Source organism: Myotis davidii, unplaced genomic scaffold (assembly GCF_000327345.1).
Source record: "Myotis davidii unplaced genomic scaffold, ASM32734v1 scaffold453, whole genome shotgun sequence".
Lineage (NCBI taxonomy): Eukaryota > Metazoa > Chordata > Mammalia > Chiroptera > Vespertilionidae > Myotis > Myotis davidii.
The window spans coordinates 1,025,304-1,052,392 of NW_006285234.1; the positions used below are offsets into that span (position 1 = coordinate 1,025,304).

The 27,089-nt window shown below is 43.5% G+C and overlaps 1 protein-coding gene across 1 annotated transcript in view; it reads left to right on the forward strand.

Moving 5' to 3' along the window:
• CFDP1 (craniofacial development protein 1) overlaps positions 1-25,917 on the forward strand; it is a 98,162-nt gene extending 72,245 nt beyond the window's left edge. Inside the window, exons 6-7 of the mRNA XM_006755754.2 lie at positions 13,687-13,845; positions 25,594-25,917. Of these exons, the coding sequence (XP_006755817.2) occupies positions 13,687-13,845; positions 25,594-25,684 (250 nt within the window). The 3' untranslated portion in view covers positions 25,685-25,917. The remainder of the gene's footprint in view (positions 1-13,686; positions 13,846-25,593) is intronic.
• The last annotated feature ends 1,172 nt before the right edge of the window (positions 25,918-27,089 follow it).

Consider the following 27,089-nt stretch of genomic DNA (forward strand, 5'->3'; position numbering starts at 1 on the left):
TTGGCCACCATTGAAAGGGGGCAGGTTTGAAGTGTGGCCATCAGTGTTTGGCACTCCCATACAGTAGATGGAGGAAGCAGTACCTGATGGAAGAAGAGGCCCATCCTTGAAGTGGGTTTATTCCCTCGTTTTAATATAGCTCATCCTCCAGTAACATCCTGAGGAAACAGTTTATGGGAGATAAATTTTTGAAAGTTGGCCTGTCTAAAAATAACTTTGTTCTAACTTCACATTTTTAGTGGTTTTGTGGGTTGTAACATTTTAGAGGAAAGTTATTTTCCTTCAGAATTGTGAGGACATTGTTCCCCAGTCAGGTGTCTGTAAGTCTGAAGCTATTTGAAAGCCTTGAATCTTTGTATATGATCTCATTTGTGCCCCCTCCTGGAAGTTTTTAGGATCTTTTACCCCTGGGATTCTCATGAGCAGTGAGAACCACCAATTCCTTTTTGTATCCTTTTCTAGCTGCTTATCACCATCTTATCCCTTCTATTGTGTACAGAGTTCAGATTCCCACTAAACAAGAGAGAAAGTTAGTGTCTGCATAATTCTCTTATCTTGGTGGTTGTGATAGCTGGAGGGAGTGGTCATCTTTGCCCAATCTCAGTTTGCTGCCCGTAGCAAACCTGAATAATTCTTTCGGACAGATTCTGACAAGAAGTTGTTCTGTTGGCTGAATATTGAGTTAGCTAATTGCTCCAATTACATCCATATAGTGTTGGTTTTAGCTTCAAGGATGGTCGCAGGCATTGCTTCTGGCTCATAACATATTAGTGTATGTGACTATAAACTACCACCCAAAACAAACAATCAAACGAACAAAAAAAAGCTGTGGGGCAGCCAATAGCAAGGGAAAAACTCATTTGCCACATATAACTAAGTCTTTCAGTAGGTTTTCACATAAAATGAATCCAAATGCCACTTTTTTTTCTTTTTTTTTTTGCAAAGGACCAGGAAGAAAAGATTGGTCCGGCATTGCCCTTAATTCTGTCCCTCATTTCTGTTTCAATTAAGATATCTTAGTCCCTGCCCCTCAGATTACAGTTAATGACAGGGTTGTCGAGCACTCTTCAGGCTTTCATGGGGTGGTGCCAAGGCCGGTCTAGGACAAATTCCAGGCTACTGACAGCCATTCCAGGAGGTCTGTCATCTGTTCCAGTGAACAAATGCCTTTCCTGTTCCTGCCCTGAAGTAGTTAGTTCTCTTGGAGAAAACCTAGCTAAGGATGGGCAGCAGCTACAAGACTAACCATCATAGAGAATTGTTACTTTAGTAGGTATCATTATTGGAATCTGTTTACAATGTATGAAGTTGGTATATTTTCCCAATACTCATGCTTTTTTAAAACAAATTTCTTTGAATGCTTACCATGTGCCAGTCATTGTTCCAGGCGCTTGGGTTATATCAGTGAACAAAACTGACATGGGTTCCAGCCTGTGTGGAGTTTCCATTTCACAGGGAGTAGATAATAAACATAAATTATATGGTATGTTAGAAAATGTCAAGCATTATGGCGGAAAGAAAATCTGAGATGGAATGAATGGGAGTTAGTTGTAGGAGAGGAAGTGTGAGAGCTAAGTCCTGGGCCAGGTGTTGCTACCCTCTACTAAGATGTGGAAAGCTGCTGAGGGAAAGTCCACTGGGCATCTGAGTAGAAATGTCCAGTGGTCAGTTTGGTGTGTAAGGCTGGAGTTAGGAAAAGAGGTCTGGGCTGAGGATAAGACTTTTGGGGGTTAGAGGCATATAACTGGTATTTAAGCCTTGGGACTGGATGAAGTCACTCAGGAAGTGAGTGAGGATGGAGAAAAGCAGTCCAAGAATTACATGCTGGAAGATTCCCAGATGCCTTCAAAGAAGCCGACATTAACAGTCAGACGAGTCCAAATCGTGGGTCATTATACTGGCAGGGGGACTGTTCTAGATTAAAGGAGACCAATTTTCTTGGTTTGAAATTTTTCAAAATGAAAAGTGTGTGAGGGAAAAGGAAGTCAAAATTTAAAATGTACTTTGATGCCAAAGAATAATCAGCCACAGGAAAAAAAAACACAAGCAACTCCTACTTAAGTTTCAGATCCGTTAATTTTTCTTCAGCAGCAGCAAGATTTTTATTTCTTTCTGGATTCCAGAGAGCATCTTTTCAAAGAGGATAAGAGTGGGGATGACAGGAAGTATTGATTATCTATGTGCCAGGCGTTGTGCTGTGTTTTCACATACATTTGAAGGCATTGTTTCTGGATTTCTCTATTCCAGCTTGTCTCCTTGGCAAATTCTATCCCAGCTTTTACATTGCAGATATCTCCCCCTTCTCCTCTGCACTTCCCCAACTCACACTCTCTTGCCCCTACTGCTGCTTACTGTGCAGCTGTTTTCTCGTAATGTAATTATTTGTTTGCATATCTGTCTCTTGCGCAAATGAATTAAATGAGGATAAGAAATCTGTGTTTCTAACTCCAATGGCCAGCGAGGAGTCTGGCACACTGAAGGCACTTAGTAAGCACTGAGTTGACTAATAGCTCATGTAATCATCACTCTTCAAGGTAGTTATTATCCTCATTTTACTAATTGGTTATTTGAAGCTCAGAGAAATTAACTTGTCCAGGGATTTAAAAAAAAGATTAATTGGCAAGGGCAGGTTTCTGTACAGGGTGTGAAGCCACTCTACCTCACTGCTTAAAAAACACAGCTCCAAAATAGTATCGGTGATATGGGGACTTATTCAGTCAGTGCTCAGATATTCCAGTATTCTTGTCTGAAAGCTAGATTTTGGATTTTTCTGGCCCCTATGGAATTAAATATGCCCATCAGCATACAGGACAAATTAAAAGTTTAAATGTGTTTCCTGTAGGAAGCTGTAATAGACATCAACTGAGAGATGTGTTGCTTCTGAATGATTTAAAAGTATTAGCTGAGAGAATAGGCAAATCTATAGAGACAGAAAGTAGATTAGTGGTTGCCTAGAGTTTGGTAATGGGTTGACTGCTAACCAGTGTGAGGGTTTTTTTTTTGAGGGGTGTGACAAAATGCTCTAATATTAGATTGTGGTCATGGCTGCACAACTGAATGTACTACAAACCATTGACTTGCATACTTTAAATGGGTGGATTCTTTAGTATGTTAATTATATCTCAGTAAAGCCCTTTTAAAGTCATTAGCTGGGAACAAGAAATGGTTGGTCATCAGATTTTCCAGCCTTCTCTCAGAATACAAATAAATTCAGTAGCTTATATGTAGTTGGGTTATTGTCTCTATTATCTTCACTCTTAGAGGAAAACTCTTCCTCTGTACAGCTAAGTAGTTGGGGGTGATTTTGTGTGTGTGTGTGTGTGTGTGTGTGTGTGTGTGTGTGTGTGTGTTTTATATGTGTGCCCTTTTAGTTTTAGTTGTGTCACTCAAATGAGACTATCCTTCCTTCATCTGGGCAGTGAGCGTGATGAACACACTCACACAGTCTGCTAATTACCAGCTGAGCCTCACAGTGAAGGGAAGGGCATCATGAAGCCTCCGGCCCCCCAGGAGAGGGTCGTAGACTCTCATAGGCTGCTTTGCTGGCTTCGGGGCTAGGAGCCTTGTTCTCACAGCAGGGAGAGAGTGATGCCTAATTTCCCAAAGCAAATGGTTGATAGTATGTGAGGATGAATCAAAGAATTCAATAGTCCATGCTTCACATCTTTAGTTGATCACATTAGTTTTGTTTTGTTTTCATTCCCTCAAATCATCTATATATGGCAGGGTTGGCCAGCTTCGTTTTAGCAGAACTTATCTCCAGCCAGTGATTGCTAAAGCACCTTTTTCTAACATTTTGGCCATGGCGCAGTCATGCATTCACATTATAGATCATTGTGATAAAAGCAAATGCTCTGAGGGGATCCCAGAGTGCAAAGAAAAGAGATTCGTTCGAGATTTGTCCATCACTCAGCAGTGGGATTGGGTGACAGGAACCTTGAAGAATAATCTACATGTCTGAATGAAAAAGCTGCTTTAGCAACCTGAGCTGGCAGATTAAGGAAAGAGATTCTACTTACCATTCCCTCTTGCCTTAGAGAGGGAGGATGGGAATTCTTTTTTGGTGTTCAATGCAATGAGTGATGCAATGAGTAAACATCTTCCATCTATTAAAGAGAAACTATTTTGTGGTTATACAGATTGCCCAGCTGTGGTTAGCCTCTATGAGAACCATTTCCTGCGTGAAGTAAAAAGAAAGTGTCCTGCTTTCTCTAACAAACTCTGTGGGAACAGATATTTCTCTTTGTTGAAATTTCATTGTCTTAGAAAAGTGACATCGTGGGCTCAGGCTGAAAAAGCCCCCTTCTTTTGATCACTCTTGTGCAGATAATTGCTCTTCAAGTCCTGGATGGTACAGGGTACTGTGTCACGGGGAAACTGCTGATGCTGGTGATAGTGTGCCCTAGCTTTTTGAGGAGCAGGGGGAGCTGCCCTGGGGAGGGGAGCAGGTTGAGGTCTGAGCCTGGAGTTGCCCACTGAGTTAGCAGGATTATGGCTTCTAAGAGGCAGAAGAAGATACCCTGGCAACTAAGTGAGCAAGCACCGTGACAGATGCCATCATGAGAGAGATTTGGAGTCAGGCCCCAGCAGGAGTGCCAAGTGCTGCAAAGGACCTCTGTTACCACTTTAGCCTCGTTAGTGAAAGGACCATAAAACACACTCCTCTCCAGACAGAACTTTGAGGTGTCAGGAATCACAGCTGTGTCCAACGTCTCTACCCTTCTCATTTGGAATTTAGCATGCTTATTTAGTAGCTGTGAGATGTTTTGGTTTTTGGTGGGGGTGTTTTTTTTTTGGGGGGGGAGTAATTTTGCAAAATGTATGCGAGCCAACTTGTGAGTTTCATAGAAAGCCAAGTGGTTAATGTGCTTACCCATTTCTAAAAAGGAGTACAAGGGCATGACTTGTTCTCAGTGAGGTCTCTGTGATGTCAGACTAAAAGAATAATTCTGGTCTGCCTGAAAACAGTCCTACATCCTGAAACTTTAACCTTGATGTCAACCTGGGTGGTACCCAAGAATTTAAAATGTATTTTATGTTGACATCCTCAGATATTTTCTTTTTTAAAAAAATATATTTTATTGATTTTTTTACAGAGAGGAAGGGAGAGGGATAGAGAGTTAGAAACATCGATGAGAGAGAAACATCGATCAGCTGCCTCCTGCACACCTCCTACTGGGGATGTGCCCGCAACCAAGGTACATGCCCTTGACCAGAATCAAACCCGGGACCCTTCAGTCCTCAGGCCGACGCTCTATCCACTAAGCCAAACCAGTCAGGGCCATCCTCAGATATTTTCATGAGGAGATGAGATCTGCCTGGAAGAAAAAGAAGCTGAACATCAAAGAAAAAGCAGAATGCTGAGGTTTGAGAAAGCATGCCAACTCCCTAATCAGCAATTAGCCAAACAACCCATAATTGAGGCACATTTATCTTACATGCCCCGTGCTTTGCTTCTCAAGTTAGCTAGTTTGAAAGATGTCCTGTTTACCCAACTGCACTTTCCTGATGGGAGTGATCAGAGTGAGTATGGCTCCTGTTCTTAGCCCTGGCAGGTAGGCTGGCCGCAGACCCGCCCTGGCTTAGCCCTGTCACTGGAGAAAGCCAACAGAGCTCACCTTAGAGAAGTCATTGACTTGTTAGCTACCAGATCCTGATTCAGCCTCATCTTTTCTTTGCCTCTGTGGCTGTGATTGTTTAAGAGCCCATATGGAACCAGTATCTGGAAAATAAGCTATGCTGTCCTCAGTTGAGCTCCCAGGGTTCTGCATAAAGAAAAATGTCATTATGCACTTTGTTAGAAGCTGTATTTAATAATTCCTTTAAAATTCTGTCTCATAAATATCAGTGACCTATTTGTGTTGGTCAATAAATTATTCTCCCCAGCTGTGCCTAATCATACAAATTACAGCAACAACAGTTTGCACCTTAGAGGGAAAGCATCCTCTCTCCCGAGGCATTATCCTCATTCCCAGTAAACTACACATTTCCTCCTTGGAGAGCCCCCAGGCTTCTTCACTCCCCAATTGCGATAAAATGGAGGCCCTTCTCTGCTTTGCCATGACCCGCCACCATGGGAATGGCACAGGAAGGAAATTACTGGAGCAGAGACAGGAAGGGACATGGCATTATCTCTTTCCCAGGGAACGAGATGAAACCACATGGGAGTGGGACAAAAGAGAAAGGAAACTCAAAAGCATCATTTTCTAGCGGTCTGGTGGGCTGGCCAGAAGAGTTTTTCTTTGCCACTGACTTCTGTGTCACTTAAACCTTATACATACAGTCCCCTAGCTCCTTGTTCAGACATTTAGGTAAATGCTTCTGGATTGGCTGGAGACCTCTGTTCTCACCGTTGGCCTGTCCAATCTAGGACTCTGCTAATGACACATAAACCCTGGCCTTTTTTTCTAGTTATCGCTCTTTCACTGTTTAGAGACTTCCTTATAGCCAAAATGTTACCATCCCTTTGTGATTTTCTGAATATTTGTTCATCAAATAGGATTCTTAGACATGATCAGGGTATTATAGAGTGAGGCACCAGAAATGAGCATTCAGAACTCTTGAGAGTATGGTCCTACATATTACACATTAATTACAGATGGAGACCATGCTGGATTAGATGAAAGGAGACTAATGAAACTTCAAACATGGACTAAAGTAGGTATTTTTCAGAGTTATGTTATGAAGATGTAGAGCACTGAAATCAAATCAGACAACTTAAGTGCAATTCATTCTTGGATTGGCATAAGAGCAATAACACTTTGTAGCAAAAAAATTTCTGCTTGTAGAGAAACTGTGAAGCTGCTGCTATTTGCCAGCTTTTATTTTTACCTTTTGCTGATAGATGCCACTTTTTGTTGTTGTTGTTGCTGGCACCTTATCAATGTCAATAATAGATTTAAGAGTATTGACAGTTTTGCAAGCCACAGAATGTTAAAGATCATGTGGAACTTCTTGTGTTACTTCTGGTTTTCCAGTTTCCTGAACCCGATGTCCCATAGAATACTGTCAGTACAAGATTGGGAGGTGAATGGGATTTATTTTAAATATTTTTATTGATTTCAGAGAGGAAGGGAGAGGGAGAGGGAGAGAGAAACATCAAGAGAGAATCATTGACTGGCTGCCTCCTACATGCCCCCTACTGGGGATTAAGCCCGAAACCTGGGCGTGTGCCCTGACTGGTAATCGAACCGTGACCTCCTGGTTCATAGATTGACACTCAACCACTGAGCCACACTGGCTGGGTGGTGAATGGGATTTAAACTCTCTCCCTAGAGTACTGCTGGTACCCAGTCTATTCATTGAATGGTCTGGCCTTTGGGGAGATTACTTAGAGATTTACACAAATGTGGAGTGAAATTGGCCCAGGGATTGGGACTTTACTTTCCATTCATATGGATTTCAGCTAAATCCAAAGAAAATCTGAAAGAGAACACTGGTTCCAAGCAGACCGTTCTCACTGAAGAATTGTCATCATAAACTTCCTTCCCATTATTCAGAAAGTACCATGCCATTTCCAGATCCTTGTATGGTTCTGGAAAATAGTCCATGTATGAGCTACAAAAAATCCACTCCTGCATTGTAAACAGATGACAAATACTAAGAAAACTGCATATCTCTGCCAAAGAATCTTTGTTCCAAATAATTTGCATTTCAACAGTTATGCAAGTTATGAGATGGAAAGCATAGACTTGAGCCAGGCTCTGTATGTTTGAAGTTAAATAAAGATCAGTAGTGCTTCCAAGCACATGTGTTGACCCCATCCTTGCTGGTTCAGTTTTGGAGTTATCTTTTCTGGCTTGTCAGTTAAAGTATAATATTGAATCTTTTTGTTATGAGAAAAAATTGGGTAAATCTATTGTCAAGTCTTGGGGATTTAGTTCATTAAACATGTAGCAATCATGTACCATGGCAAGGCTTTGTGCTACATTGTGACTGAATCAAAAATGAGTAAGACATGGGCCTGTATCCTACATTGAGATCCAGGGCAACAGGGGAAATAAGAATACACCCCCCCAAAATTAGCAATGATAGAAATCAGAGTGTGGAAGGCATCCCCAAATGTAATCCCCATCTCCGGCATCAGCAAGATGGAGAAGACAGGCTGAATGTCAAAAGCACTGGGTACTAGTCCCAACTCTCCCTCTGTAACCTGGGCAGGTTTCTTAATCTTCTTGGAATCCTTCTTGGAGTCTCTAAAATAAAGAGGTTGGATTAAACAGCCTCTCAGCTGCTCCCTCTTTGTGCCCTCCTAGTATATGGTTACATCTGTTAGATTTTCTCCTTGAAGCCAAAGATTATGCCTTGTATTGTGTCCACAGTTTCAAGTATAATGTCTGGTATACAGTAATTTCTCAGTAATCTCTGTTGGATTAATACAATGTTGAAGGACTCTAAATGTACCCCCAAACCTAAAAGCCTATTATGTGGGATGACTGGTGCTTAAGCTGATTTTAAAGATAAGGGGAAAGATGTTACCACTTAGTCTTCACAGCCAGTTGTGCTCTGTCATCTTTTCTAGTTCCACTTAAAAAGTTACTTTTCCGTATTTCAGAGAGGAAGGGAAAAGGAGAGAGAGATAGAAACATCTATGATGAGAGAGAATCATTGATTGGCCGCCTCCTGCACGCTCCCTACTGGGGATCGAGCCCACAACCCGGGTATGTGCTCTGACCGGGAATCGAATTGTGAGCTCCTGGATCATAAGTCAAAGCTCAACCACTGAGACACACTAGCCAGGCTCCAGTACCTCTTATAAATAACAGCAGGATCCAGAGCCTCACTGAGGGTGGCCATATAGAAGAGTGCTTTTGCTACAGTTTGGATGAACCTGAGTCCATGCTCATGGGGCTGGAGCCAAGAAAACACTTACTATAATATCTTTATGACAAATGGAGTTCATTTAGTTGCAATCAATATTCTCACGCTTACATTTCTGGAGCTAAAGAGAAACAGTAAGTTCTAGCAAATTATCGTTGTAAATTTGGATTCAGAGAAGAAAAAGACAGCTATCTTTTTTGTCCCTTTTCCTTTTCTGAGTTTCTGAATTTTTTTCTGTGAGGTCTTGGCTGGTATCTGGTGTTGGGAGAGGTCATTGGGCGAGGTGGGAAGGGAATTGAAGATATAATTGCTGATTGATAGAAAACTGGACAGAATACACAAGAAGAAAAAGCGTGGTAAGTGTCTTTCACCAGAATGCCTACTGCACTCAGCCATGCTCTCTCTAGGGTGGGAAGCTGGCTGGTTAGCTTGAAAGCCCTGCTCCTCAGACAGAATTAGTGTTTACATCAAACTATGGTAGTAAGATCAATGGAGTAGTGTGACATTCAGGAGGAGGTGGTTGAAGTATCATTGTTACATTGAAAATATCTTGGCAACAATACTCTGGACATGTCTGAGTATGACATTCTGGATGTCATCTGTGAGTGAGCTAGTGCACAGTGCCTTTCTTTGGACTTTGACTTGCTATAGGTGGGTGAGGATTCTCTTGAGTGAAGTACTACGGTCTTCTGTGACACAGCTCACCACACTTTAGAAGCAAAACCAAGAAACCCATGGGTGGGGCCGCAGGTGGTCTGTGAAAGCCAACTTTCGATAGTACCTTGCCCTTATGCCTTAGGCTTCAGAACACAGAAAAATTAGTGGTGCTGGAACTGCATCGGTTCATGCTGACAGCAAATAGGTCTCCAGGGGAATTCTGACCTCCCTCTCCACAGGTTTGCAGTCTACACAGTGGCAAATGCCTATGGGAAACCAGTGCTGATTTACTGCCTTTCAACTCACCACAGTGCTTAGAGACGGATATGTACTGCCACGGTGCCCTCTGCAGTGTCCTTCCACAGCACAGAGAGCCAGCAACCCCTGCCCAGAGCTGATTCCTTCTTGCATGCCTCAGCTTTCCTGAAAGTCTGATAGGTGAACCTTAACACAGAGATAGGGCCAAGGTAAACCTGCTTTTTGAGACCTGTGGTGGAATGTTGCCAGGTTATGCCACTAAAGCTCCCTGTCAAGGTGGGAGAGTGAGTGGGAGCTGGAAGGCCTGCAGGGACCCCACATGCCAGGTTCCAGGAAGAAAGTGCCGGTCTCTATGTTTTGATGAGCCTCTGTGTGTCCTGGCTGCTACTATAAATGTGTCATTCACTTTGATTTAGCTTCAAATAAAAGACAGGTCATTTTGCTTTCAAGACTATCAAATTAGGAAATTACAAACCATTTAATGATCCAATGAAGTCAGACCTAGAAGCTTTCCCCTAAAGCATAATAGCACAGGTAACATTGTGCTGATGTTCAGGGTGAACAAGGCCAAGGGTGGGTGGGGGCTGGTTATGGGTTTTTGCTTTGCTGGAAGTCTCTTCACTGCTATGCAGCAAAAAAATCATTCTCTCATAGACTTCTCAAAGTGATTTGTGGGAAAGGTGGTATAATCTGGGAATATCAGAGCTGTGGGCTGAGGGGCACAGATGGTGTCCAAAGCCTGTGGTGCTGCCCCGATACAGTGCGGAACTGGTTGTTGAGAGCTGATGGGTGAATACAAGTGGAAATTACTCCCCTTAGAATCCCCCGACTTAAAAGTGATTTGAACACTTTTTATTCTACAAAGAGCTGCTTCACTCCCACTGATTGGTTCTTTGATCTAGGTGGCATTATTGGGTTTATCAAGTGCCTGCTATTTGCAGAACTATATCCATGTTCTCTGGAGAGATTTGAAGTATCCACATAAGGAAAATCCTGTTTCTCTTAAACCTTTTAGATTCCTCTCAAAGCAGAATTTTAGGTAAGGCTTTAAGTGCAGGTAGGTTATTTGGGAAGTCATCCTAGCAAGCAGGAGTGGGGATGGGGTGGAACAGTGAGATAGGGAATCAGGAAAAGCCGATAAAATCATGTATTTCCAAGGCCACAAGGGCTCAATGCCACCAGAACTTCTGAGAAGCATTCAGAGTATCTCCCAGAATTGCCTGTGTGAGGACAGTAGACTGGGCCATTTGGCCACCAGCTCTTGTCCCCATGAGGATGGTCTCAATGGCATGAACTCTACCACATGTCCAGGCATTGCTTGTGACACGTAGGCAGGGTCAAAGGAGGCCCCGCAGTCAGAAATGGAAAGCCTCTAAGGTGTGTGCTTTGGTGGAATGATGTCAGCAGTGACTCTGAGCTTACTCAGAATTGACCAGTGTGGGGACAGCTAAAATTAGAGTCCTCGAGCATCTGCTATGGAAAGGATTCATGCTGTAATAGGAAAAGGACTGGGGTGCAATAGAAACAACACCAGGAGATGGCTAATCTAGAGATTGAAGGGAAGGGTCTTGGAAGGCTTCCTGGAGGGGAGTGGTTTCTAAGCTGAGACAGGGCCAGATGAATTGGAGGCAGGTAGAGGTGAGGTAGAGGTTCAGCATAGGTTGGAGCATAGGTTTCAAGGTTAGGGGAGGCGAGAGAAAATCAGGAGGAACTTGTAAGTTAAGGAGTTTAGACTTATTATGAGAGCAATAGGGGCCCAGAAAGAGACATTTAAGCAGAAAGACATGGTAAGCTTTGTGTTTTAGAAAATTCATTCTAATGACAGCATGTAGAATAGATGCCAGGATAGAGCAAGTTGGGGAGATGGGTGAAGAGGCTGCTGAATTATCCAGGTGAAAGGCTATAACAATGTGAACCATGTTAGTGACGGTGAGGCAGGTGAGAAGTAAAAAGACTTAACATATTTAGTTTCTAATGATGCTCTGCTCCTGGTAAAAGTGTGTGTGTGTGTGTGTGTGTGTGTGTGTGTGTGTGTGTGTGTGTTGATGAAGAAATTGTTGTTGGGAAAGAATTTTTAGAAAACATGACTGAAAGCTCATAAAGAGCCCTTTGGAAAATCCTCATGCAAATTGAGAAGTAAAATAGCTGTCAAAATATTTCAAGTAAATTCTCACCTTAGAGGCGAAATAGCACAGTGCACTGCTTCGTCCTGGGTCTGCATTTTCTATTGGTTTGACCTTTGTTGTATCATTTAACCTCTTCAAACTTTGTTTATTTGTTCAGCTCAAGAAAACTATTCTTATTAAGCCTTGAGATGAGGATGCCTGCCCAGCCTATTCTGAGTTGATCTGAAGCTAACAGCATATAATGAGATAGGACCACAATAGGCAAGCTAACATCCTCTCAATCAACGTGAATACAATGAGAGTGTGGAGGGGAATTTTTCAGCTCCAAGAATCTTGTGTGCAGTGTGGTCACTGGCCTGTCAGCTCACTCCAGGGCAGAGACAGGGACCATCCTTCACCAGCTCCGTGTTGCAGGGAGATGGGGTTTCAGAAGGGTTAGTGTGACACAGGGTCATCTCGAAGCCTCCTCCTCCAACTCTGAGACACGGTGCTCCTCTTTCACAGGCCATTGGGGGAATAAGATAAGAAAATGTTTATGAAGGCACTTGGAGAATCAGCATTCTGGGCAAGTGAAAGTTATTGATGTTATCAGTAGGTCTTATGATGTTGTTAGTTCATAGAGGCGTTTAAATGCTTTAACTCCCTTGCATATTCCAGGGAAGCAGAAAATAACTTCCAGTTTCCTGCATGCTGGTATATAACTGGTCTTAGTTTCATGAAGAGGCCAAAAGCCGTACCCTTCCCCTAATACCACCTCTTGCTGACTAGCTGCTTTCTGTTTCTCTTATTTTATCGCATAACATTGACTGGAAACATTTGACCTGCCAAGACTTGAACTTGGGCATATGGGGTTTCTCCCACAGTCCATGATAGCAGCACCAGCAAATAGAACACAGGCTGTACATTCTCTGCTTTCAGGGTAAGGAATGTTCTCCACCTCCTGGGAAAAACCAGGACCCTGACTCACAGGAGTTGAAAGGAAACTGATCTCAGAATCCTTATCAGATTATGTGACTTCTTGATCATCACTGTTGGGATCTGGTTCTCTTTCTTTTTTTTCTTTTTTTAAATATATTTTATTGATTTTTTACAGAGAGGAAGGGAGAGGGATAGAGAGTTAGAAATATCGATGAGAGAGAAACATCGACCAGCCGCCTCCTGCACACCTCCTACTGGGGATGTGCCCGCAACCAAGGTACGTGCCCTTGACCGGAATCGAACCTGGGACCTTTCAGTCCGCAGGCCGACACTCTATCCACTGAGCCAAGCCGGTTTGGCCTGGTTCTCTTTCTCTTAAAAGAATTCCCTGGGGCTTTAGTGCACAAATAATGACAATGATTCAGTATGGCTAACATGTATTGCACCTTTATTCTGTGCCAGGTGCTGTTTTAAGCACTTTACGAGTAAGATACTCTGTAGCATATGAGTAAGTATTCACTTTGTAGATGAGGAAATCGAGGCAGATGTGGTTAAATAACTAGCCTCAGGTCGGTTAGAGCTGGAATATGAACCTAAGCATGTGATCCTAAAGCCGTGTCTGAATCATGCTCTGCTTCTCCATCCTTGCAAGCAGAGACCTGTCAGAGCATACAGAGGTCTTCAGGATTTTCTGTCCCCAGGTCCTTGAGCGGTCAGAGGAAAAGTGCATTAGACTTCTGCTCTATTTGACGTGTTCTCCATACTAGACAGGAAGTACCCTAGATCCAAACATGTCCCATTAAGGTAAATACTTGAATCCAGGGAGCCCCATGCCAATCAGAAAAACCATTAATCAAGAAATTATAGTTTTCACATGCTACATGTTTCATGTTTTCGCTTTCCCTAGATTAAAACGATCCAGTGGAATGAGCAGCCTTTTGGGAAAAATTGGAGCCAAGAAGCAGAAGATGAGCACCCTAGAGAAGTCCAAATTGGACTGGGAGAGCTTCAAGGAGGAAGAGGGCATTGGTGAAGAACTAGCCATCCACAATCGAGGAAAAGAAGGGTAAGAAGAATAGCTGCTATTCCTCTGAAAAACCCTAAGAACTCTGAAATAGTTTATTGTAGACAGGCCACCCGATTTAAATGAAAACTGTGAGTACCTTGGTTTGTCAGTGAAGCTTTGTTCTAAGTAGGGAAGGTCCTGGCAGTGAGAATATCACTGGGGGTGACAGGAAGGGAGGGCCATGTGAGCAAGCACTTCTCCCGGGGACAGCACTTCTCTGCTGATCTGAACTTGCTGAATTACAGCTCCTGTGAACTCTAAGTCACCTCGTTGATTCACATGGTCAGATGTGGCTCACTGTATCAGTCTTGGCCTGACCTGAGTTATTTGGCCTTCTGAGAAGCCAAACTAACTCAGTGCTTCAAAAGCAGCCAACAGAAGGCCTAGATGTCTCATTACCGTGGGATTTATTTTTATCCATGTCATTATGATCCAGGGAGGGGCTTCGCCCTTGGCTTCAGCCTGTATGACATGCCAGCCGTGGCCATCACTTGCAACCCCTTCCTTTTCACTTTGCAATACAAAGAGGATGTCCATAAACTATGTATTTAAGAATATCAAGAAAGAAAGTGTTCAGTGAGTACTTAGGAACCACAGAAGCTAAGGAACAAAGCTACTACGGAAGTGGGTCCATGGTTCAAGGTCAACACTCCCCACCTCTAATAGTGACAGGAAGTGCTGTGTGGCTCATCAGACAGTCCTGGATGTTCATCACCCCTCCCCTCACCAGTAAGGGCTCTCTCTGAGGCACACTGGACATCTCTGAGACTTAGCTCCTTCCCCAATAAAATTGGAATAATGATACCACCCCTAGTGGTTGTGAGGATCTCATGAAATACTACATGTAATATATGTATAATACATACAAGTAATATACATAAAGCCCTTTGCAGAATGCCTGTCACATAAAGTCATGCATTAAGTGGTAGGCACTTAGATTATTTACAAGCTAAACTATAATAAAGACAGATGAGGGATTTATTTGGAGGGTTATGTATTTTAAATTAGGCTTTAAGATTATTTGAGTGAACCTGGAAGCTGATCAGTATCAGTAGAAAAACATTTTTTTTACTGACTTTATGAGCTTGTTTAACTATCAGACTTCTAAGTTAGTCTGTCAAAGATGGAATGTCACAGAACAGAGGTGGAAGTGCCAAAGCCACCTGGGAAGGCCCAGGTAAAGAGCAGACAGGAGTCAGTGTTATCTAGAGAAGGCTTCTGACATTTGCCCCGAACTTCCCCACTCCTTGACTCAGCTGTACTCACTCACTTCTGCCTAGTGATCTAAGGCAGCAAAGGAACTGCCAGTGTGTTTCTCTCCATATTGATTACTAGAGACCCAGTGCATGAAAATTGGTGCACTGTGGGGGTGTCCCTCAGCCTGGCTTGTGCCCTCTCACAGTCCAGGAGCCCTTGGGGAATGCCCGACTGACGGCTTAGGCCCACTCCCTGTCTGTAGGAGGTGACGGGAGGTGACTGGCGGGCCAATTAGGAGATAGCGCCAGCCGGCCACAAGTGGCCAGCCCTGCCCCCCCATCGCCCCACTGCTGCCACTGCTGCTGGTGGCTTTCCTCTGCGGCAACTGGAGGGACTATCAGGATGGTGATGCCCCCCAATCACTGTCTCCTCCCTCTGCCCGCTGGCACCCACCTTGGCTGGTCTGGCACTGCCCACTGGCTGGCCCTGCCCCCCTCCTACTGGTTGTTCCGCTGTTCGGTCGATTTTCATATTAGTCTTTTATTATATAGGATATGGGTTGGACAATGTTCATTCTGCTTGAGCTTATAGAGGTCTTATAAAAATAAGGAGTGATGCTTAAAGATAAGGGTCAGTTAATAAAATTAAAACTGGAAGAGGACACGAGATTGAAAAAGTCATCTCCATGAGGAGAACTTTTCAGGCAATGGAAAATCGAGGAACTGAGTTAGAGAACAATTGATTGTGTGCACCTTTTAAATTCACCACGTATATATAACTTCTTGTCTGCTGTGGGCAACTCTCTCAGCTCTCATTATTTAGAAAATGTCCATGTGTTTCCTCATTCTTGAAGGAGACAGACGCACACACACATGTAAACAGATGAGATACGAGTCTCTCATATCTTTTATCTACACGCACGTCATACAGAAGTCTCTATATTACGTGTGTGTAGATAAGTGCTTTGCTTTTCCCTCCTTCTCTGAGACTTTTCCCCTGGCCAGGTGATTCTGCAGGTCTGATCAAGTTTTTCCAAGGCAGATCTGATAACTTCTGTGCTTTGCCTTTGGCTATTTTTACCCTTCACTCACTTGCTTTTCTAGCTCCTGCAGGCAGATCAAAGGGCCCAAACCTCATCCTCTGGGTGTTTGTCCAAAGTTCAGGGAACAGACCCTTGTATAGAGCTGCTAAGTCAGAGTCATACTCATCTGTCTCTTTAAATTCACCCCTTAAGTCGGGGTGGGGCACCTTTTTTCTGCCAAGGACCATTTGAATATTTATAACATCATTTGTTGGCCATTCAAAATTATCAACTTAAAAATTAGCCTCTTATATTTGTTCAAACATTTAATTAACTCACCCCTAATGCCTTGGCAGGGCCAGACCAAATGGTTTCCTGAGACTTATATGGCCTGCGGTCCGCACATTCCCCACCCCTGCTAGGAGCTTCCAATGCACAGCCAGGGTTGAGAATCACTTAGACCACAGCATCAGAATTCTAAAGATGAATTAACTAATGTCACCCCAATAAATTTAATAAAAATTTAAAAAATTCTAGAGATGAGAGCAAGACAATCAGCTGCTGGGTGAGCCTTTCCAGCACATGGTAACTAGAGAGCCAACTTCAAAACATGATATTAAGAAGGGCAAGAAGATTCCTATTGAGAAGTGTGCCCAGTGCCACAGCGTTGAAGGGAGGGAAGCACAAGAATCAAACCTGTAAGGTCTTTTTGGGCAGAGGCAGGTCAGGCCCCCAAATTCTCCTACACAGATGCCAGCAAAACCAAAGGCATCATCTAGGAAGAGGATCCTCTGCATGAAGATGTGGAGAATCCCCGGAAGTGTACCCCTGGAACAAAGTGATCTTCACTGAACAAAGAAGGGGAAAAGGGCACATACGATAACGTCTCAAATAGCTACCTTTGAGTGATGATTGATCTCCGCCATATTTATTATGAGATCGTGACCTTTTACAAGCACCATATTTAAGTTGATCTCATGTATAAGAATTCAGGTCATGACCCATGATAAAATTATTCCTGTTATGCAGTTCTGGTTAAAATAAGATTGGATTGGAGTTAAAAGGTTGTTGTGCTTTTTTTTTTTTTATGTTAATTCCAGTTTAGTAAGTACTATCATGTTTTTGCCCTTGTAAAGATTTGATAGAGCCCTAACTGGTTTGGCTCAGTGGCTAGAGCATCGGCCTGCGGACTGGAGGGTCCCAGGTTCGAGTCCAGTCAAGGGCATGTACCTTAGTTGCAGGCACATCCCCAGTAGGGAGTGTGCAGGAGGCAGCTGAATTGATGTTTCTCTCTCATCAATGTTTCTAACTCTCTATCCCGCTCTCTTCCTCTCTGTAAAAAAGTAATCAATAAGACATATATTAAAAAAAAAGATTTGATAGAATTTGAAGCTAGATTTGTTATTATTTCCAATTTTTTAAATAATGATTTTGCTATCTTAAAATATTCACATAAGGGAATAAGGCGCCTTGAGAAACAGCAGGCACAGAATCAGATCTACAAAGAATTTTTAGGCAATGGAAATATCAGGTACAGATTTTTAACTTTAAAAAATACCCTCACAGATTTGAAAAAGACAAAAATAATTTCTAGAAAAATATAATGACCATAATTAAAAACTAAATGATTAGATTTAACAATAGATGAATCAGCTGAAAAGAGAATCCATGAACTGGAAAACAGTCAGAAGAAATTAATTCAGAATATGGTTCACAAAGACAAAAAATATGGAAGGGAAGTTAAGCACCTCAGAGGACAAAGTCGGAAAAGATGAAAGACACCTCTTTATAGACTTTTTAAAACACAAAAAATCCCAAGATAAATAAAATAGAAATTCAAATTAGACATAAAAGAGCAAAACTGCAGAAAACAAAAGACAAACAGAAAAATCTTAAGAGCAGATTTCACAGAAAAAAGACATTTCTGTGAAAGGAGGGGCATTAGACTGACACATGGCTTCTCATCTGCAACAGTACAAGCCAAAGACACTGGAATGATCTGCTCCAAGTGCAAAAATAAACAACCCCCAACCTAGACTTCTGTATTACGTGTGTGTAGATAAAGATATGAGATTCATATCTCATCTGTTTACGTGTGTGTGCGTCTGTTTGTCTCCTTCAAGAATGAGGAAAAATATGGACATTTTCATAATAATGAAAACTGAGAGAGTTGCCCCTAGCAGACAAAGAGGTATATATATATATGTATATATATGTATATGTATATGTATATATAAGTATATGTAATCGTATATATACATATATGTATATATATACATATATTGAATTTAAATGAGTGCTGATTATTTAAAACAATAATGTTAATGTCTTGTATAGTGTTAGGTTTTTTTTTTCTTTCTTTTTTTTTAATCCTCACCCGAGGATATTTTTCCATTTATTTTTAGAGAGAGTGGAAACGAGAGGGAAAGACAGAAATATCTATGTGAGAGAAATACATTGATTGGTTGCCTCCTGCACACACCCCAACGAGGGCCCGGGCCGGGGAGGAGCCTGCAACCGAGGTATGTGCCCTTGACTGGAATTCAACCCAGGACCCTTCCGTCTGCAGGCCAACACTCTATCCACTGAGCCAAACTGGCTAGGGCAGGTTTTTTTCCTTAAAGCCAGATAGTATTAAAACACCTGGCAACTAATATATAAAAGTTGGAAGATGGTAAGTGGAGTTTAGTTTTTCAAAGCTCTTGTATTATCCAGGAGGAGGGTAAAGGTGTTGATTAAATGTGCATATTTGGATAAATTCCAAAGGAATGGAGGGAGAATAATGAAATGATTTGTGAAAGAAGACACTAAAAGAGAATTAAAGAAACCAAACATGCAGGACAAATAATAAGCACAAAATAAAATGATAGCTTTACAACTTAATGTATACTAGACAAAATAGACTGTAAGGCAGATACATTACCAGCAATAAAGAACGCAGTCTCATCATGATAAAAATGTTCAATTTATCTGGGAGATAAAATAATGCAAATTCAAATATACCATTTTGCATTATCTAATGAAGCTCAGTATAGTTATTCCCTGTGACTTAGCAATTTCACTCCTAGCTGTATTCCCAACAGAAATTCAGTTATATATTCCCCAAAAGACAAATGTGAGAATTTAAATAACGGTACTTTTCATAATATGCCCAAACTAGAAACAACTCAGATGTCTATCAGTAGTGTGACAGGCAACGTGTGAGATGTTCACACACGGGGATGCTCTTCAGCAATGGGAAGGAACATGAATAAATTTTAATAACACAAAGATGTTCATGCAGTATGATTTCATTTCTATGAAGGTCAAAAACAGGCAAAACTAGTGTGTTTATTAGGTCACAAAAGCAAGTCACAAAAGAATACACATAGTGTAAGTCTTTGTCAAGTTCAAAATGCAGCACAACTAGCCCGTAACGTGGAGGAAACAGAGACTTGAAAGGAGAGCAAGGAAAGGCGGGCAAGCTCCCACCTGGCCAACCTGGATGCTGGGTGAGCTGCAGAGGCCTCCTCGAGGCTGGCAGCATTCTGCTTCTTGAGCTGGTGATGGCCACATGCCTGTTTGCTTTATAGCAATTCATTTGTCTTGCACACTTTATATACCTTTCTTTCTGTGTATTTGTGATATATTTTACCATAAACTGAATTGAAACTGAATACAAATCCTGTCTTTACTACCAACCTGCCAAGTGCTCGAGTCCCATGTTCTTTCTCTATAAAGTATACCTGTCAGGTTTATTATGGGAATTAAATAAATAGAGGAAATGCCTGGCATGTTTGTAAATAGGAATTCCTCCCCACCCCCACCCACTCCCACCTCCACTCCTTTCTCCCATTTGCCTTTATTGACCACGCCAAGTCTAGGGCCTTACGGAAAAGCTGGGTGCTTTATTCCTTTAAATCCCTTGCTGGTGTATTCCTGCCAGCCCTTTAGGAATACTTTCCACTGTGGGTGCAAATACAGCTTGGGGGCATCTCCTCCTACTCTCCCTGGCAGACTTTTCTTCCTTCTCTGAGCTTTTAAACTTGGGAAGTCCCAGGGCTGAGCTCCTCACATTCTCTCCCCTAACAAAGTTCACTAGTTCCACAGACTAGGTATGTTTTTCTGATGACTCCCAAAAAAGTGACCATTCCATTGATCTCCAGACTCCCATATCTCTTTTTAGTTGACGTCTCCATGTCCAAGGCACATATTAAAGTTAACATCCCAAACTACATGCCTATTTTTTTTTCCATAAACAGACTCCCTTAGACTTCTCAAAAAATGGCACCATCGCCATCCGCCCAACTGTTAAAAGGAAAACCTAGAAGTCATCCTTGGTTTCCTCTCTTTCCACTCATACCCTGCCCACCTCTCATCCTCTTCTCCCATGCTCATGGCAGTCCAGCCTCTAGTGCTCCTCCAGACACTACACAATGGGCTCCCCTCAGATGCCACTCTCTAGAGCAGTCCCACCCCAGGGACCCTCAATCACATCACCCTGTTTGATTTTCTCCATTACACTTATTACCAACTGGTGCATGTCCTAAATAGTAAGTTCCGAAGGATGGGGTCTGGTTCACCACTTTGTCGCCAGCACCTCTAAGTACATCTGCCCAGAGTAGGTGCTGAGCCACTGCACTGTCTCAGTGCTCGTCTCTCTGGCTAGCTGACAGCCATAACTTTGATTTGGAGCCCAGTAGGATTAGAATTCACCACCTAGAAAACAAGGGTAGAATACATCCCAATGATGTCTCCACTCAGGCATCATTTTTGGTCAGCAAAGTTGGTTATACCAAAGATGCTTTTCCTTTGAGCCCAGATTCCCAGGACTGGGTCCAGCATTTCAGGATATGTGTTCGCAGTCTGCACTTGAGGCATTTGGCATTGCTTCCCTCTCACTTGTAAGTGATCCCACAGGTTCCCCAGCAGCAGAGGCCAGCAGGCTTTGGGGAAGGGATTAGTGCATAGAAAATGAGAGAGATGCAGGTTTGGTTTGGGCTGATGATTGGAAACCAGGTGTGCTTGTGATTTGGAGAGGCATGAAGGGGAGAACAGAGAAAATAATTTCTTTCTCCAAAGAATCTGTTTCCATGACCCCCAAGAGTCACTCTTTCAGAACCAGCCCAGTGTGGAGGTGAGATGGGAGGAAAGCAGTGGAGAAGAAAGTTAAAATCACACCGTCACTTCGGCCTTTAAGGTGTTTGTCAGTTGCAGCTCTTCTGTGGAAGGGGAGACACAGGCTTGGGCACTATTGGACAGATTGCTTCTTTCAGTTGCATTTCTCAGGACAAAAAGTGCCCATCTCATTACACCCACCCCAGAGCTTTATTCTAGCCTCGGAGCGCCTCCACTGCCTGTTGCTTTGGTGTTGGGTGTTGAAGTTCCCCCTTTCCTTCTTGTGTTTGTGCTGCACTGAATGCATATTGGCTGTGCTTGCAGCCAACTAATAACGCAGCCCTGAAGTTCTGTCCCTGCTTCGGTTGTTCCTGCACCTCCCTGTGCTTTTTCCTTTGCTGGCCAGTGGGCAGGAGGCCTCTGGTGGCTGGGTGACCAGCATGGAATGGGGCTTTGGGGGTGAGCACACCCATTTGGAGGTGAGGGTCTTCCTACCCTCACAGACCTCTGATGTCTTAGGAGGGTGGGTGGTCACCCTCTCATTTGTGATGTGGGCTTCCAGAAGTAGGTGCTGACATGCTCCCTGAAAGCATTTTCTATTCTTCTCTTGTCCTTTTCCATTTTCCCTTCTCTTCTCATGGGCCTGGATCTCACGAAAATTGGTGGCAGAAAAATAATTTGGGTTGAAAGAGCAAAAAGATGTCAGAGCCTGTTGTGTATAACCTGGTTCTGAAAGGAAAGGCTAGAAAATCCCTGAGGTTCTGATGCTATTAGCACATTTTATTAATGAAAGTGAAGAACTGCTGTCTCTTAAATGGGCCACATAACGCAGTAGTGGAGGGAAAGGATGACACCCCTACGGCCCGCATCCCACTGGACTAGGCCAAATCAGCCTTGGTCCCCCGAGTGAGGGTACAGCATTTCAGGTCAGAAAAGCACTTGTCAGCTGGCAGTTCTCTTCTGGGACTGTAACCTGCTTAAAGTGCCTGGAAACTTCCTGAGGCTCAGTTTACCTTGGAGGAGGGGCTTTCCCGATGAGCCTTCCTCTTTCTGGAGCATTTGGTCCCTTGGTCCCTTGGTCCCTGTTCCAGCTGCCCCAGATTGTGAGGCTCTATAGTAAGCAGTCAAGTCAGAAATGGGAAGCAAGAATCCTGAAGTGCCCATAGCTATTTGGGGTTTTATTGTTTACAAAGCAGTTGTTACGGTTTCATTTTATCATTAGAGTGGCACAGTAATTTTCATTCCTGTTTTACAGAGAAGAAAAATAAGGCACAGTATCTTGCCCAGAGTCACACAAATAGTAAATGCCATCCTCATCCTTGGCAGTTTTTCTCTCTTTCAGTGGTGGGGGCGTCCTTGTCCAATAGAAATTTTGTTCCTGGTCAGCTCTTGGCAGTAAACCAAAGCCATCACAAGGATCCCGTTAGCAGCTGCAGATGGCTCTGAATGGGGGAATGAAGTCAGCAGACCTGTCTTGATGGCCTTTGTCTGGAGTGCCCTTGAGAATTCAGTTGCATTCTGCACATGTGCCCCTCTTTGCTGCCTGAGGCCTCCCCTAAACCTGAACTCTGCCTGCATCTGCCTCTTTAGCACCCAATCTGGCTTCACTGTTGATAGTCTCAAGGTCAGCTGGACCAGCACAACTATCAGGAACCTTCAAGGCCATTATTCATGCTCAGCATGCATCCTAATTTAAGTATTGTTTCCTCTTCTTTATTTTTTTTATTTTTTATTCTTCTAAATGTACTTTATTGATTTTTTACAGAGAGGAAGGGAAAGGGATAGAGAGTTAGAAGCATCCATGAGAGAGAAACATCATTCAGCTGCCTCCTGCACACCTCCTACAGGGGATGTGCCCGCAATCAAGGTACATGCCCTTTACTGGAATCGAACCTAGGACTCTTCAGTCCACAGGCCAACGCTCTATCCACTGAGCCAAACCGGTCAGGGCTCTCTTCTTTATTTTTTAAATATATTTTTATTGATTTCAGAGAGGAAAGGAAGAGGAGAGAGAGATAGAAACAATGATGAGAATTATTAATCGGCTGCCTCCTGCACACCCCCTATTGGGGATTGAGCCCGCAACCCGGGCATGTACCCTGACCGGGAATTGAACTATGATCTCCTGGTTCATAGGTCAGTGCTCAATCACTGAGCCACACCGACTGGGCCACTTCCTCTTTAAAAGAAAGTCAAGAAGAAAGACCACAAATTCTCAAAGCCACATACCATACTTCCTTTTCCTTACCACTGACCTGCTCTCAGACAGGTAGCACTGGATCGTGGCTCTGTTGAAACATCCCCTAAATTCCTCTTGAGCTCCAGCTCACCCCTTTTTTTCTGCTGGAACTTCGAGGGGCATTTAAAGCACACTACTGTCAAAACGCTGATCCCCACTGTGATCTTCACCCAGGGCTGGTTGGCTGGGGTGGGGAGACATGATGGTTGTAGTGTGGCAGAGCCCTTTAGTTGATTTTGATTAACAGTCCCCAGTGGAGAATCCTAGGTCCTTTGGTGACAGATGGAAGGGGAATTTGTTCTGCCATGTGTCTTCCTCCCCATTAGTCTCCCTTATTTTCTCTGTGTATCAAAAAGCGGTCCCGTGTCTGTAGCTTCTCCATCTACCAGGGAATCTGAAATTCAAATTTAATGGGCATCCTGTATTTCACTTGCGAGATATGACAACCTAACCCTGAGGGCTTATGTCAAACCTAGGAGCAGACCCTGCCCTTGTGTTTCTAGCCATTCTGGCTTCTAGTTGGCAGGGTTTTTTTGTTTGTTTTTTAAAATATATTTTTATTGATTTCAGAGAGGAAGGGAGAGGGAGAGAGTCATAGAAACATCAATGATGAGAGAGAATCATCGATTGGCTGACTCCTGCACCACCCACACTGGGGATCGAGCTCGCAACCCGGGCATGTGCCCTGATCAGAAATCAAACCATTGACCTCCTGGTTCATAGATCAACCCTCAACCACTGAACCACGCCAGGCTCTAGTTGGCAGTTTTGACACAGCCCCTTAGTTCCTGATCCCAGACCAGGTGGTAGCTGGCTACTAGTTGCTAATAACACGCATCTAGAGAGTTGACTATTCCTCTTGGATAATTGTCTTCAGGACCCTGACAGAAGCTAGTTTCCCAAAGTGATGGTGACAGCATTCACTGCCGTTTTGTTGAGCACCTTCTCTGTGCTAGCTAAATTGGCAAGGTTATGTGGCTTAGTCAGAGTCAAATAGCCAGCAAAGGCAGAGTCAGGATTCACAGTTAGAGCCATCCTCCCTGTAGTAAGGCATAGGGCAGCTTGGCTGGAAAGTGGAAAGGAAAGCCTGCATTTCACAGGGTGCTGTGAGAGGGAAAGCAAGGTCCGGGACTCAGCAAAGGAGCATAAGTTCCTAAAGCTGGTAAGGTTCTCACCGTAAGCATAATGACCTTGTAATGACAGATGCACATTTTCCAAGATGCAACAAAGAAAAATTAGTGCAGAGATTCAATTATGTGTCCCATTATCAATGGCAATTTTGCTCTCTCAAATAGATTAATTAGCAGCAGAGATCCCCCTCCCTCAGGTACACTTTATGGCTAGAAGGAATATTGAAATGCAGCTGTGTCTCACCTGCCTGCTTCATCCCTGTGCTTCCTGCCCATCCTGCCTGGGAGGACCCCAGGGAAGCCTTGTCTACTGAACCTGGCCTCAGATTTAGGGAGCTAATCACTGACTTTTTAAGGTACCCCAGTATGTGGACTATGGGCAGCAGAGGGACTTGATCTTATTTCCTTAGAATAATTTAGGGAAAGGTCTCTTCTGTCAGCCTGGAAGCAACCTGGTCCCAACTGGGTGGAGGATATATGGAGGAGGGAGGGTGAGGGGAAGGAAAGGGTGGAGGCAGTTAAATACCTTCTAACGTGAGCGCTCTATGTACCTATTCACTTCACCTTCCCTGCAGCCCTGTGAGGTGGTTTTTGCTCCACTTCTCCTTCCATTTTCAGATGACCTTTTGTGACATTTTGATGTATATACGCATGACCTCCTCTCCCCACCAACTCAGCACACCACTAAGTGAGCTGGACTCTGAACCTGTGCTTGGCTCCGCCCCTGTTCTCTATTTTTTTAATTTTTTTTCCCCTCTCTTTAAAGCCTTGTTACATTTTCTTGCCACCAAAGCCTCTCATGTCCTTTCCCTTTGATAAGTTATTGCTTTCTTTTTTCATTCACATCTAAACCAGAAACATCCTTGTTTAGACCAAACGTGAGGGTCGTGTTACTGAGAGTCGTGGGTGGTCATTCTGGGCACCAACTGTGGTCATCTGTTTTTGCTGTGACCGGTGATCCTGCTGCCCAAGTGGATCTGTTCACACCTGGGGGGATGGGATAGTGCAGTGGAGACACTTTCTCTTACAGGATTCTGACAAACATCTTTTTCATTTTCTTCTAGGTACATTGAACGGAAAGCTTTTCTAGACCGAGTGGATCACAGGCAGTTTGAAATTGAGCGAGATCTCAGGCTGAGCAAAATGAAACCCTGATGCTGTTGGGGGGACATCAGTAGCGGCTTAATCCTGTTTACAATGTGAGCTTCTTGTGGGCCTGTGAAATGTCTCTAGTGTTTCTCCTCGACTATTTCCCAGCAAGACCTTTTTTTCTACATTGAATTTCTATCTTTGTATCTTCATCTCACATGGTTTCATTCATTTTTACTTTTAAAAGTTTGTTCTTAAATAAAAGTTGGTCCTATAAGAGGCTGGTGAAGTTGATGACACCACTCGCCTTCTCTTTATTACATTCCAGGCCTGTCCAGCTGGCCACGGTGAGGATGTGAACTTGGGGACCATGGGGCTCTTTCTGAAGTCGGCCTGGCCCTGGAGACTGATAGCAGGGGGCTCCATAGTCTTGGTGAATGCCAGGTCTCTGGGCAGTTTAGTTCTCATTTCTATCTGTGCTTCTCTCCTGAATGGGATTCCAATTACTGGTTTTAAGTAAGGCTGAGCCCTAGCCAGTTTGGCTAAGTGGGTAGAGCATTGGCCCGAGAACTGAAGGATCCCAGGATCCCAGGTTTGATTCCGGTCAAGGGCACTTACCTTGGTTGCAGGATCAATCTCCCAGCCCCAGTAGGGGTGGGTGCAGGAGGCAACCAATTAATGTGTGTCTCTCATATCTCTCTCTCTCTCTCCCTTCCATTCTCTCTAAAAATCAATGGAAAAAATACCCTTAGGTGAGGATAAAGAAAAAGCAGCCTCAGAGCAGGCTTTCATTTATGTGTCATTGGCCATACCTGGGTCATTCGACCACCCCTGGCTGTGACGGAGGCTGGAAAAGCCTCTCACCTGGGAGACAGGAAGTTGGCTGAGTGGGGAAGATTAGGGCTAGGTGATAGGTCAGCCAACCAGTGGTACCTCGTACACTCAGTTCTTTGTAATAAACAAACAGGCTTTTCTCCATTTGGTCTTTAAAATTGTCCCAGAGGCGTGAGTGGAGTTAGAGATGAAACAAGATAGGCCATGTGTGTTGGTAACTATTGACGCTATACATCAAGCTCTTTATATAGACTTAAATTTTATATAGACTTACAATGTTCCTAATCCTTTTTTAAATTGAGGCAGAATTGAGCTGTGTATAAGGAAAGGTTGAAGTGCTCTGCCTAGTACAGGACAGAATGGGTGGCCTCTCAGAGAGACCCCTCCCCCACAGGTCTGGCAGTGGCCAGGAATGAATTGGAGGGGACCCTGGAATAGGAAGAATTGTGCCCCACCACCTAAGATCAGTCTCCCAGATGTGGAAGCACCTTTTTTACCCTAAAGTTCATTCCTTACTGTGTGGCTCAGTTCCAAGGGACAGGGACTGGCCAGCAAGACAGGTTCTCGGGCGTGGACAGCTGGTCTCTCCAAATGAATGGCTGTGTCTTGTAGGTGTAAACCAGGCCCCAGGAGATGT